At 40.8% G+C, this 14,689-nt stretch overlaps 1 protein-coding gene across 1 annotated transcript in view; it reads left to right on the top strand.

Annotated features, from left to right (window-relative positions):
• The window catches only part of VAMP3 (vesicle associated membrane protein 3), an 80,684-nt gene that overhangs the window by 26,101 nt on the left and 39,894 nt on the right, over positions 1–14,689 (top strand). Inside the window, exons 2-3 of the mRNA XM_053690378.1 lie at positions 8,947–9,025; positions 10,503–10,661. Of these exons, the coding sequence (XP_053546353.1) occupies positions 8,947–9,025; positions 10,503–10,661 (238 nt within the window). The remainder of the gene's footprint in view (positions 1–8,946; positions 9,026–10,502; positions 10,662–14,689) is intronic.

Here is a 14,689-nt window from a genome sequence, read left to right as displayed (position 1 = left end):
ATCCGGGGGAGTGGGAACTTCATCCGGAGGTCTTTGCCCAAATACTTCGACGTTGGGGCAAACCAGAGAGAGATCTCATGGCGTCTCGACAGAACGCCAAGCTTCCTCGTTACGGGTCCAGATCCAGGGATCCAGGAGCAGTCCTGATAGATGCTCTGACAGCACCTTGGGACTTCAGGATGGCTTACGTGTTTCCACCCTTCCCGTTGCTTCCGCGATTGATTGCCAGAATCAAACAAGAGAGAGCATCAGTGATTCTAATAGCACCTGCGTGGCCACGCAGGACTTGGTATGCAGACCTGGTGGACATGTCATCCTGTCCACCTTGGTCTCTACCTCTGAAACAGGACCTTCTGATACAGGGTCCCTTCAAACATCAAAATCTAACTTCTCTGAAGCTGACTGCTTGGAAATTGAACGCTTGATTTTATCAAGACGTGGGTTTTCTGAGTCAGTTATTGATACCTTAATACAGGCTAGGAAACCTGTTACCAGAAAGATTTACCATAAGATATGGCGTAAATACCTATATTGGTGTGAATCCAAAGGTTACTCTTGGAGTAAGGTTAGGATTCCTAGGATATTGTCTTTTCTACAAGAAGGTTTAGAAAAGGGTTTATCTGCTAGTTCATTAAAGGGACAGATCTCAGCTCTGTCCATTCTGTTACACAAACGTCTGTCAGAAGTTCCTGACGTCCAGGCTTTTTGTCAGGCTTTGACCAGGATTAAGCCTGTGTTTAAAACTGTTGCTCCACCATGGAGTTTAAACCTTGTTCTTAATGTTTTTCAGGGCGTTCCGTTTGAACCCCTTCATTCCATTGATATAAAGTTGTTATCTTGGAAAGTTCTATTTTTAATGGCTATTTCCTCGGCTCGAAGAGTCTCTGAATTATCAGCCTTACATTGTGATTCTCCTTATTTGATTTTTCATTCGGATAAGGTAGTTCTGCGTACTAAACCTGGGTTCTTACCTAAGGTAGTTACTAACAGGAATATCAATCAAGAGATTGTTGTTCCTTCTTTATGCCCAAATCCTTCTTCAAAGAAGGAACGTCTACTGCACAACCTGGATGTAGTCCGTGCTCTAAAATTTTACTTACAGGCAACTAAGGAATTTCGACAAACGTCTTCTCTGTTTGTCATTTACTCTGGGCAGAGGAGAGGTCAAAAAGCTTCCGCTACCTCTCTTTCTTTTTGGCTTCGTAGCATAATTCGTTTAGCTTATGAGACTGCTGGACAGCAGCCTCCTGAAAGAATTACAGCTCATTCTACTAGAGCTGTGGCTTCCACTTGGGCCTTCAAGAATGAGGCCTCTGTTGAACAGATTTGCAAGGCTGCAACTTGGTCTTCGCTTCATACTTTTTCCAAATTTTACAAATTTGACACTTTTGCTTCATCGGAGGCTATTTTTGGGAGAAAGGTTCTTCAGGCAGTGGTTCCTTCTGTATAAAGAGCCTGCCTATCCCTCCCGTCATCCGTGTACTTTTGCTTTGGTATTGGTATCCCAGAAGTAATGATGACCCGTGGACTGATCACACTTAACAGAAGAAAACATAATTTATGCTTACCTGATAAATTCCTTTCTTCTGTAGTGTGATCAGTCCACGGCCCGCCCTGTTTTTAAGGCAGGTAAATATTTTTTAATTTATACTCCAGTCACCACTTCACCCTTGGCTTTTCCTTTCTCGTTGGTCCTTGGTCGAATGACTGGGAGTGACGTAGAGGGGAGGAGCTATATGCAGCTCTGCTGGGTGAATCCTCTTGCACTTCCTGTTGGGGAGGAGTAATATCCCAGAAGTAATGATGACCCGTGGACTGATCACACTACAGAAGAAAGGAATTTATCAGGTAAGCATAAATTATGTTATTACCCATTCCCTAGTTTTGCATAACCAACATAGTTATATTTATATACTTTTCTTTCCTAAGATATGGTGAGTCCACAACGTCCTCAATTACTGTTGGGAATATCACTCCTAGCCAGCAGGCGGAGGCAAAGAGCATCACAGCAAAGCTGTTGAGTGTTACTTCCCTTCCCACAATCCCCAGTCATTCTCTTTGCCTTGGTGCATGGAGGAGGTGAAGTTTTAGTATCTGAAGAAAATTGGATCTCTTTTGCTTCAAGCAAGATTTTATCTAGTATAGAAAGCCGGAGTAGGTTTACTCAGTTCTTTCCCTTGGTTCAAGAATTGGGTCTAGCCGTAGTCAACGTTAATCTCTTCAGTAGGGTAGTGGTGGCTTTAAAGCAGTTAGGAACTTGTGAGGTGGGCCTCACTGCGTTTTCCTAACATATTGCTGCCCTTGTATAGAAAGCCAGAGTAGGTTTACTCTGTTCTTTCTTTTTTTCCACAGGTCTCTGTAAGGAGTGGCGTCCTTTCATACCGTGTGTCCTGTCCTCCTGCCAGACAGCTGGATTTGCAGGTAAGTGCATTTTGTCTTCTGGGGCTAGGAGGCTGGCACTGAAGGGGTTAAGGATTCCTTATTGGACACAAGAACCTTCATAGAGAAGGATTTTATGGCAGTGAGCAGGCACTATATGGCATGTGATGAGGAGACTAAGGGGTTAATTTCCTTCAAGAAAGGAAAGAGTTAACCCTCTATTGGGGGCTCGGCATTTGTTTTAAGCTTAACTGACTTACTTAAATTTAAAATCTATTTAAGCAAGAGCTCTGTTTATTCGAGGAAGACCTTATAAACATTGGGTTTAGACCTTCCTAATTTTGATTGAATCTTTAACGGAGACATTTTGGAGAGAGCGTTTTCACACTCGGCGCCATTCCTATGGGGCTCATATGACGTTTTCTATGCGTGGCGGAACCATTTTTAGTTTCTCTTGTAAGATGTATCGAGTCCATGGATTCATCCATACTTGTGGGATATTCTCCTTCCCTACAGGAAGTGGCAGAGAGAGCACCCACATCAGAGCTGTCTATATAGCTCCACCCCCCAGTCATTCTCTCTGCCTGCTTAACTGCTAGGAAGGGCAAAGTGCGTGTGGTGACAAAAATGTTAGTTTTTATTTTCTCAAGCAAAAGTTTGTTATTTTAAATGGTACCGGTGTGTACTATTTACTCTCTGGCAGAAAAGGGATGAAGATTTCTGCAAGGAGGATGATGATCTTAGCATTTTGTAACTAAGATCCACTGCTGTTCTCACAAGAGCTGAAGAATACAGGAAAACTTCAGTTGGGGGAACAGTTTGCAAGCTAAACTGCATTAAGGTATGTTCAGTCTATTTTTTTCTAGACAGACTGTGTTATTTCTAGAAAAGGCTGGCAATATCCCCATGAGGGTAAGGTAAGCTGTATTCAGTAAAAGAGGAATCCAAGCTTGCATAAAGGGCTCATAGTTACTGGTGACACTGATAGGAAAAAACGTTTTGGTTTAATTACAAATAAAACGTTTTTTGAGGCACTTTTAAGGGGTAATTGTGGCTTGTTTAAGGGTTATTAACCCTAATAGCTAGTTTAAGAAACACTCTGTGGTGTTTTTTAGGCCCCATAACTTCGAGTGAGGTGGGAGGGGCCTATTTTCAGTTGCACAGTTTATTTACCTCAGAAGCAAGACTGTTCCTAAGGTGGAGGGAGCTATTTCTACTATTGCTAAGCGTACAACTATACCTATCGAAGACAGTTGTGCTTTCATAGATTATATGGATAAAAAATTAGAGGGTCTCCTAAAGAATTTTTTTTTCATCAAGGTTTTCTTCTCTAACCTATTGCATGCATTGTTCCTGTAAATACTGCAGCTGCTTTCTGGTTTGAGGCTCTCCAGGTGGAGACCCCATTAGAGGATATTATGGATAGAATTAAGGCCCTTAAGTTAGCTAATTCTTTCATTACAGATGACGCTTTCCAAATGGCTAAATTAGCGGCAAAGAATTCAGGTTTTGCCATTTTAGCACGCAGGGCGTTATGGCTTAAGTCCTGGTCTGCTGATGTGTCATCAAGTTTCACACGGACATCGTGTTGGCTTTTCTGAGATCTCACGGATGGAAGGTGAACATAAAAAGAGTTCTCTCGTCCCTCTCACAAGAGTTTCCTTCCTAGGGACTCTGATAGACTCGGTAGAAATGAAAATATTTCTGACGGAGGTCAGAAAATCAAAACTTTTAATCACTTGCCGAGCTCTTCATTCCATTCCTCTGCCATCAGTGGCTCAGTGTATGGAGGTAATCGGACTTATGGTAGCGGCAATGGACATAGTTCCTTATGCCCGCCTACACCTCAGACCACTGCAACTATGCATGCTCAAACAGTGGAATGGGGATTATGCAGATTTATCTCCTCAACTGCATCTGGACCAAGAGACCAGAGATTCTCTTCTCTGGTGGTTGTCTCAGGACCACCTGTCTCAGGGAATATGTTTCCACAGGCCAGAGTGGGTCATAGTAACGACAGATGCCAGCCTGCTAGGCTGGGGTGCAGTCTGGAAATCCCTTAAAGCACAGGGCTTATGGTCTCGGGAGGAATCTCTCCTCCCGATAAACATTCTAGTACTGAGAGCGATATTCAATGCGCTTCAGGCGTGGCCTCAGCTAGCTGCGGCCAAATTCATCAGATTTCAGTCTGACAACATCACGACTGTAGCCTATATCAATCATCAAGGAGGAACATGGAGTTCTCTAGCGATGATGGAGGTAACCAAAATTATCCGATGGGCGGAGGATCACTCTTGCCATCTCTCAGCAATCCATATCCCAGGGGTAGAGAACTGGGAGGCGGATTTCCTAAGTCGTCAGACTTTTCATCCGGGGGAGTGGGAGCTCCATCCGGAGGTATTTGCCCAGCTGACTCAGCTATGGGGCACACCAGAATTGGATCTGATGGCGTCCCGACAGAACGCCAAACTTCCGCGTTACGGGTCCAGGTCCTGGGATCCCCAGGCGTTACTGATAGATGCTCTAGCAGTGCCCTAGTCCTTCATCTGGCTTATGTATTTCCACCGTTTCCTCTCCTCCCACGTCTGGTTGCCAGAATCAAGCAGGAGAGAGCTTCAGTGATTCTGTTAGCGCCTGCGTGGCCACGCAGGACTTGGTATGCAGACCTGGTGGACATGTCATCTGTTCCACCTTGGACTCTGCCAATGAGGCAGGACCTTCTAATCCAAGGTCCGTTCAAGCATCCAAATCTAATTTCTCTGCATCTGACTGTTTGGAGATTTAACGCCTGATTCTATCAAAGCGTGGTTTCTCTGAGTCGGTCATTGATACCCTGATTCAGGCTAGAAAGCCTGTCACCAGGAAAATCTATCATAAGATTTGGCGCAAATATCTTTGGTGTGAATCCAAGGGTTACTCATGGAGTAAGATTAGGATTCCTAGAATTTTGTCCTTTCTCCAAGAAGGATTGGAGAAGGGATTATCGGCTAGTTCCTTAAAGGGACAAATATCTGCTTTGTCTATTCTTTTACACAAACGTCTGGCAGATGTCCCAGACGTTCAAGAGTTTAGTCAGGCCTTGGTCAGGATCAAGACTGTATTTAAACCTGTTGCTCCACCATGGAGCCTAAACTTGGTTCTTAAAGTTCTTCAAGGGGTTCCGTTTGAACCTATGCATTCCATAGATATTAAGCTTCTATCTTGGAAAGTTTTGTTTTTAGTAGCTATCTCTTCGGCTCGAAGAGTTTCTGAGTTATCTGCTTTACAGTGTGACTCACCTTACCTAGTTTTCCATGCAGATAAGGTGGTTTTTTGCGTTCCAAACCTGGGTTTCTTCCTAAGGTTGTTTCTAATAGGAATATCAATCAGGAGATTGTTGTTCCTTCTCCGTGTCCTAATCCTTCATCAAAGAAGGAACGTCTGTTGCACAATCTTGATGTGGTTCGTGCTTTAAAGTTCTACTTACAAGCAACTAAAGATTTCGGTCAAACATCTTCATTGTTTGTTGTTTATTCTGGTAAACGGAGAGGTCAAAAGGCTACGGCTACCTCTCTTTCCTTTTGGCTGAAAAGCTTCATCCGTTTGGCTTATGAGACTTCTGGCCAGCAGCCTCCTGAAAGAATTACTGCTCATTCTACTATGCAGTGGCTTCCACATGGGCTTTTAAAAATGAGGCTTCTGTTGAACAGATTTGTAAGGCGGAGACTTGGTCTTCGCTTCATACTTTTTCCAAATTTTACAAATTTGATACTTTTGCTTCTTCAGAGGCTATTTTTGGGAGAGAGGTTCTACAAGCAGTGGTGCCTTCCGTTTAAGGTACCTGTCTTGTCCCTCCCTTCATCAGTATCCTAAAGCTTTGGTATTGGTATCCCATAAGTATGGATGAATCCGTGGACTCGATACATCTTACAAGAGAAAACAGAATTTATGCTTAACTGATAAATTTCTTTCTCTTGTGATGTATCGAGTCCATGGCCCGCCCTGTCTATTTAAGACAGGTAGTATATTTTTATTTAAAAAACTTCAGTCACCACTGCACCCTATAGTTTCTCCTTTTTCTTCCTAGCCTTCGGTCGAATGACTGGGGGGTGGAGCTAAGGGAGGAGCTATATGGACAGCTCTGCTGTGGGTGCTCTGCCACTTCCTGTAGGGAAGGAGAATATCCCATAAGTATGGATGAATCAGTGTACTCGATACATCACAAGAGAGAGAAATTTATCAGGTAAGCATAAATTCTGTTTTTTTGATATCACTCAGATTGGTATCATTACACTATGAAGCAGGCCTTCTTTGTATCATTTTATGATATGATCAATTATATTTATTTTTACTTTCAGTATATTGCATTTAAAGGGATATATTACCCCTATCCCAGCAACCTACCCCTTTAAGAGGGTTTAGAATTTGTGGGGTTAATTCCTTATATGGACCCACACTAGCGTACACATTAAATTTTTTTTTTTTTTCTGATTCAATATTAATTGTACAGTTGGGCTTTATAATGTTGTTTTATTGTTGGTATCATATATCATTTATACACATTCAGATATATTTTGTAGATCAAAATTATATTTAGGATCACATGTCCACATTTGATTACCACGCCTGTTCACTATGTATAATATTTCTACACCATTTAGGGATCTTCATATTACCATCTTTTTATGAATTTAGCGTAGCTATCAACGCTTTCGTATTTTACATTACACTTGTAGTCACGCCCCCATCATAGACACGAGACCGGAAGTAAACAGGGTCTCTTAGCGTAAAGACTTAACAACAAAAACAGCACGAATGAATCTCAAAATCGGCAAGAAGATTCTTCTATATGTATTTGAAAGGTAGATTACCATCAGTACAGTATGACGATTGTCACATATATTATTTTCACATTGCACATTATTATTACGATATTCAAAAAGTGAAACATTGCACTTCTTTCATCTTGTAACATTGCACAAAGAATAAAAAATGATATAATACATGATGCACTGAGAGGATACCGATACCATTAGAGCGTCAGGTCAGTTTAATTCATTTGATTTTATTTTTTCCTTTGAATCTGTTGATCAAACTTTTCTTAGCAATGACACAAAGTAACTCTTACTTTATATTTACACTTCATTTTTGTAACACTACCTAGTAGCGAATCACTGTATTCACACCTTCAAGATTTTACAAATATATTTGATCACAATGAAGCTTTTAAGACAAATATTTCACACACTATAGATAGACCTATTTTTATACTTTGGATGAGAATATGTGTTTCAAACAAAGGGTTCATTCGAAGAGACCACTCCCTTGTGTGTGAGGGTGGTTCCCAGGTGCTTTTTCTGTTTATTCTGATTGGTAAAGGTTTAGTAAAGCATGTATTTAAAGGCTAATCATAGCCCTATTTTGTATGCCTGATGAAACAGCATTTGAAGCGCTGAGAAACTCGTAGCATTTTTTAGGGGGGCTGTCACTACACCCCACCTAGCTTTGGTTCCTGTTTTTAAATAGCTTTTATGGTTTTTATAATAAATTGGTTGCTGAACCTTTTTAACTGGAACCTGCCTCGCCTATCCTTTACCAATCACTTCCACTGGAAGTAATAAGCTGCTGGAAACCCTGCAGCTGTGTGCTCTGGTGATTCCTAAATTGAGCTCCTGCTTTACTGGGCATTCACATTTGGGAGTGTTTGCACTCGACAGAAAAGTAAGCTGGGTTGCTGTAAAAATATCCTGCCTGCACCTAATAGCACTGTCTGAGTGCTACTGGGAAATGTGAGTACCCTAACACAGGGGTTTTTATCTGCAATTATCCCACACCATTTTACTATTGATACACACATGCGCCTCTCTGTTTTTTGTATTTCTGTACTAGGATCCGCCTCTTCCTATTTGTTCCCTCTCGTTATTCATTGTGTCCTCTGGAGCTTGGGTATAGTTTTGCCAACAGTAAGGAATGAAGCCGTGGACTTTCCCTATCTTAGGAAGGAAAACATAATTTATGCTTACTTGATCAATTCCTTTCCTTCCGGATAGGGAGAGTCCACTGCCCCGCCTGTTTTTTCTTGTCTATGGGCGGTCCCCTATTTATTTTATTCTTTTGGCACCATTTATACCCTAATGTTTCTCCTACTTTTCCATGTTCCCTCGGCAGAATGACTGGGGTAATGAGGGAGGGATATTTAAGCATTTGGCTGGGGTATCTTTGCCTCCTCCTGGTGGCCAGGTGTTTGTATTTCCCAACAGTAAGGAATGAAACTGTGAACTCTCCCTATCCGGAAGGAAAGGAATATATCTGGTAAGCATATAGTTTTTTTTTTTTTTTTTATGGTGTTTACTGTCCCTTTAAGTGATAAACTGACTACAGTATAAGCTGCACTTTACGTGCGCTCTGTTTTTTTTAATGTGAGGTGAGTACCAGTACTGATCTGAAGACCCGTTGTTAAGTGGAGGTAGCAGGGCCTCGTTAGCCAAATCTTATAATGTTGGGGGGAAAAAAATGAATAAAGATTTTAATGAGCAATTTATATTAAACCAAAATACCAATCTTTTGTTTTCTTTCTCATTCTTGCAGGTCAACCCCAGGACCTGCATCCCAAAGTGACCCCTCTAGTAATCGCCGCCTTCAGCAGACACAGCAGCAAGTCAATGAGGTGAGTATATTATGGCATGTATAATGTTAATTTAAAAAAAGAGAAACAAATTGTTGTTTAAAAACTAAAATATTAAAATAAATTGGCCAGCTAATCACTGACACACATGATCATAATATACTTTTTTTTTTTGGAAGGACATGTGACAGTTTCCAGTACTTTACCAATCTTTGTTTCATGTAAAAGTTAGTTTGACGTATACAGTGGTATTATGTCTGTTGGATGATTGCTGAGCACACACGGTACTAGCATCATCACACTGTAAGCATCTCCAGTCGTGTTCATAGATCTACTTTTGAACCAATATTTATTTTTATCCCTCATGTGGTGAATTGGTTTCCAGTGCAGTTCTATTTTTGGCTGTGCTTTTGTTCAGAATCGAGGCAATTTTTATTTTTCTGAATAGCATCAAATAAATACATGTCCTGCTCTTGATAGTTGTTGTCTAATAGAAGGGGTATCCAGTCTTTTTCATAGAAATTATTTTTTTCACTAGTAATGCCAGTCAGAAAATGTATGTTATAAATTGAGTGAGGTGGGTGTAAATGGGCCCACCCCTGTTCATATTAGAGACATTGCAAATACAACCAAGGTATTCAGTATAATTGATTTTAAATGCTTCCCATATTTAAAAGTAGTATAGTAGGACTCACCTTTTGTGATTTTGCTTTGACATTGGCCAACAAGCCTACATGCTTTGGCTGAAATTTGATACAATACTAAAACCACCTTTTTCATTTTTATTTTTGTTTTTTAAACCTTGTTATAGAAGTAACACTGGTACCTATACTGCCTTCCCTTCACAAAATAGGTAGTAATTACTGCATGCTGCTGATGACGATTTTACTTGTTTTAGTGAATCGTTAATCAGTCAGCAGTATTCCAAGAGTACAGCGATCATCAGAGCCTGTAACTTTTTTTCTCAAGACAGTGCATCCCTGGAAATCCAATGTTATGCTTGGCATTTGGAAGAAAGATAATAGTAAAAAAACAAAAAACACTGGACTATTCTGAATTTATGTAGCAAGTTTGTTGTCTGCCATCTGCAAATGCAACAGTCCTTTGCTTATTTTACTAAAATTTACGTTATTTGTTGTCTCGTTTTCTTTGCTCCTAATATTTTATATTCCGTTAATCTAAAGTTTGAAATGGTGGCAGGAGAGGGTACTCCTTTATTTCATAATAGATCATTTTATTAAGCCTAAAAACAAAAGAAAAAATAAATAACATCTGGAAACAAAATACAGATGATTAATAAATCAGGGCTCAACAAACACAGGAGCCACTGGCACCCAGAAGTCTACTCCTATGGCTCCTAAAAGTATGTGGTAGCTCATAATTTTTTAACCGATAGGTCGAGCACTGTATCAAATGAAGAGCTGCATGATTTTAGTAGGAGTGGCTAGAGAATTGTTGCATGTGCTACCTTTTTTTTAATTTTTTTTCTTTTTTTTTTCTTCATGTATTCAAATTTCAGGTGGTGGATATTATGAGAGTTAATGTGGATAAAGTCTTGGAGAGAGACCAAAAATTGTCTGAACTGGATGATCGTGCAGATGCCTTACAAGCCGGGGCATCTCAGTTTGAGACTAGTGCAGCAAAGCTCAAAAGAAAGTACTGGTGGAAAAACTGCAAGGTAAGGATGTATAAAGGAGTGGTAATTCAGGAGACTTAAGCTAGTAAATTTGTGGAATTAATTTGGATTAAATAGCATTGATCTTTCTGTAATTTTAAAAGGCCATTTAACTATAAAAACACATTTTCCCATAAATGTAATTTTTATTTGATTTGCCTTTTCTGTATTTTAATAATAAAAAAACTTTTTATCTTATCCCTCCCTGTAATACCAGTGAGAACCCCTCCCCTGAGAGATGTGGACAGAACTTCTCACTCCCCTGGTTAGTTGTATTTAGGTATCCCCTTAGGTGCTGCTCCCTCCTCCTTCCTCCTAGTTCTGTCCAGCTGTTAGATGGGCAGGCTAGGAGACCCTCTCCACGCTTTATGAACTTATCTGGTTTCCTTTTGGCAAAATTGAAGGCTGCTCCTGTATTCCCCTAGTGAGGTGAATCACTCCAGTACTTACTTTGTTGCGCCACTGGATCTTTATTATTATGGCACTGGTGTGGCGTCTAGACAGCTGGTACTTTTCTGTAGAGTTCTTTGTGGGGGCTGCCATCTTTCCACAATGTCACACATGCTCCTGTATGCATCGGTGTGGCCTTCACTGGGCAGTTCGTAGCTCTGCTGCTAGGAGTTTCATTCTACCCATAAAGATTCTGCCTGTCTAGCTTAATTGGTAAAGGTATTCTTTATTCATGGACTGTTTGGTCTAATATGTGCCTATGATGCCTGTTTGTTACCTGCTTATGATTGTGGACACATGAGGCATCCCAGAAGTGGATCTAATTTCCTCCAGTCTCAACAACCAGGTTCCACAATATTTTAATAGTTCCCCAGCTGCTGATGCTCTGAGAGTGAATGCTATATCTCAGAAGTGGGATTTCAATCGTATTTATATGTTTTGACTTTCCTCTCATTACTTATCTGCTGAAATTAATTTTAAGGGAGAAAGCAATGTTTATTATGATCCTGCCCTTTTTGCCTTGCAGTCCTTGGTTCCCTCTAGTCCTAAGGCTGGAAATTTAACTTCCATGTATTCTGCCCATGTCATGGGGCGTGCTACTTCAAGGTCCGTTGTTGCATCCAGATCCACAGAGCCTCAGGTTGATGGCATGGTGCTGAGATTGTCCATTTACAGCAAATTAATATTTCAGCTCCAGTACTTCAAACATTAATGAAGGCTCAAAAGAAATCTACCTCTGTTTATTAAAAAAATTTGGAATAGTTTTTCTTCTTGGATGATTAAACATACTGCTTATACGACAAATATTCAGCTGGGTCAGTTACTTGAATTTCTACATGATTGTCTTCTGAAATTTCTGGTTTTCTGTGATTTCAGCCATATCACGGGAAAAAATGGGTTCAAGATCCATTGCTAATGCAATTCTTTCAAGCCTTGGCCCAAATCCATCTAAACAAAAGGTTTACAGTTCCATCCTGGTATCTTCCTTTGGTCTTGGAGGTGTTATTGGATACTCCTTTTGAGCCTCTACCTGAAGTTTCTCTTTGTATGTATGTATTGGGTACTTGTAAAGCGCGGCTAATCACCCATAAGGGTCTCAAGGCGCTGCTCATTTTATCATTCCTTGTTTTTTTTTTTTTTATCAAGATAAGGTTATTTCTCCAACATTGGTGTGTCCGGTCCACGGCGTCATCCTTACTTGTGGGAATATCTCTTCCCCAACAGGAAATGACAGAGTCCCAGCAAAGCTGGCCATATAGTCCCTCCTAGGCTCCGCCCACCCCAGTCATTCTCTTTGCCGTTGCACAGGCAACATCTCCACGGAGATGGTTAAGAGTTTTTTGGTGTTTAAATGTAGTTTTTTATTCTTCTATCAAGTGTTTGTTATTTTAAAATAGTGCTGGTATGTACTATTTACTCAAACAGAAAAGGATGAAGATTTCTGTTTGTGAGAGGAAGATGATTTTAGCAGACAGTAACTAAAATCGATTGCTGTTTCCACATAGGACTGTTGAGATGAAGTAACTTCAGTTGGGGGAAACAGCAGACTTTTCTGCTTAAGGTATGACTAGCCATATTTCTAACAAGACCATGTAATGCTGGAAGGCTGTCATTTCCCCTCATGGGGACCGGTAAGCCATTTTCTTAGTCAAGCAAACAGAATAAAGGGCTTAATATGGGCTATTAAACTGGTAGACACTTTTATGGGCTAAATCGATTGCTTTATTTGGGCATTTTATACATGTTTATGCTGATAATTCACATTTATAAACTTGGGGAACGTTTTTTAACGGCAGGCACTATGTTAGACACCTTTTCCAGTCAGGGAGGGCCTTCCCAGTTGTAGGCTGAGTCTCATTTTCGCGCCATTACTGCGCAGTTGTTTTTGAGAGCAAGACATGCAGATGCATGTGTGAGGATCTGAAAGTAGCTGGAAAAGTTTCTAGAAGGCGTCACTTGGTATCGTATTCCCCTCTGGGCTTGGTTAGGTCACAGCAAAAGCTATAGCTGGCACTGTATAGGGGTTAAATTTGTAAACGGCCTTATTTTAAGGGTTAAAGCTCTGAAAATTGGTGTGCAATACTCTTAATGCTTTAAGACACTGTGGTGAAATTTTGGTAATTTTTGAACAATTCCTTCATACTTTTTCACATATTCAGTAATAAAGTGTTTTCTTTTTAAAATTTAAAGAGACAGTAACGGTTTTGTTTTAAAACGTTTTTTGTGCTTTATTGACAAGTTTAAGCCTGTTTAACATGTCTGTGCCTTCGGATAAGCTATGTTCTATATGTATGAAAGCCAATGTGTCTCCCCATTTAAATTTGTGTGATAATTGTGCCATAGCGTCCAAACAAAGTAAGGACAGTACTGCCACAGATAATGAAATTGCCCAAGATGATTCCTCAGATGAGGGGAGTAAACATGATACTACATCATCTCCTACTGTGTCTACACCAGTTTTGCCCACGCAGGAGGCCCCTAGTACATCTAGCGCGCCAATGCTTATTACCATGCAACAATTGACGGCTGTAATGGATAACTCCATAGCAGCGCGATTGCTCTGTTTTAAACACTGAAGAGCAGGAGGGCGCTGATGATAATTGTTCTGTCATACCCTCACACCAATCTGAAGTGGCCATGAGGGAGGTTTTGTCAGATGGGGAAATTTCAGATTCAGGAAAAATTTCTCAACAAGCTGAACCTGATGTTGTGACATTTAAATTTAAATTAGAACATCTCCGCGCACTGCTTAAGGAGGTGTTATCTACTCTGGATGATTGTGACAACTTGGTCATTCCAGAGAAATTATGCAAGATGGACAAGTTCCTAGAGGTTCCGGTGCACCCCAACGCTTTTCCTATACCCAAGCGGGTGGCGGACATAGTGAATAAGGAGTGGGAAAAGCCCGGCATACCTTTTTTGTTCCCCCCCTATATTTAAGAAATTATTTCCTATGGTCGACCCCAGAAAGGACTTATGGCAGACAGTCCCTAAGGTCGAGGGGGCAGTTTCTACTCTAAACAAGCGCACTACTATTCCCATCGAGGATAGTTGTGCTTTCAAAGATCCTATGGATAAAAAATTGGAGGGTTTGCTTAAAAAGATTTTTGTACAGCAAGGTTACCTTCTACAACCCATTTCGTGCATTGTTCCTGTCACTACAGCAGCGTGGTTCTGGTTCGAGGAACTAGAAAAGTCGCTCAGTAGAGAGACTCCATATGAGGAGGTTATGGACAGAGTTCACGCACTTAAGTTGGCTAACTCTTTTATTTTAGATGCCGCTTTGCAATTAGCTAGATTAGCGGCGAAAAATTCAGGGTTTGCAAGCGTGGCGCGCAGAGCGCTTTGGCTAAAGTCTTGGTCAGCGGATGTGTCATCCAAGACAAAATTGCTTAACATCCCTTTCAAAGGTAAAACTCTATTTGGACCAGAATTGAAAGAGATTATCTCAGACATCACTGGGGGAAAGGGCCACGCCCTTCCACAAGATAGGCCTTTCAAGGCCAAGAATAAGTCTAATTTTCGTTCCTTTCACAATTTCAGGAACGGACCGGCCTCTAATTCTGCATCCTCTAAGCAAG

Source organism: Bombina bombina, chromosome 8 (genome assembly GCF_027579735.1).
Source record: "Bombina bombina isolate aBomBom1 chromosome 8, aBomBom1.pri, whole genome shotgun sequence".
NCBI classification, from domain to species: domain Eukaryota; kingdom Metazoa; phylum Chordata; class Amphibia; order Anura; family Bombinatoridae; genus Bombina; species Bombina bombina.
The sequence above is the reverse complement of the archived record's forward strand: the minus strand, read 5'-3'. Positions and strand labels throughout refer to the sequence as shown.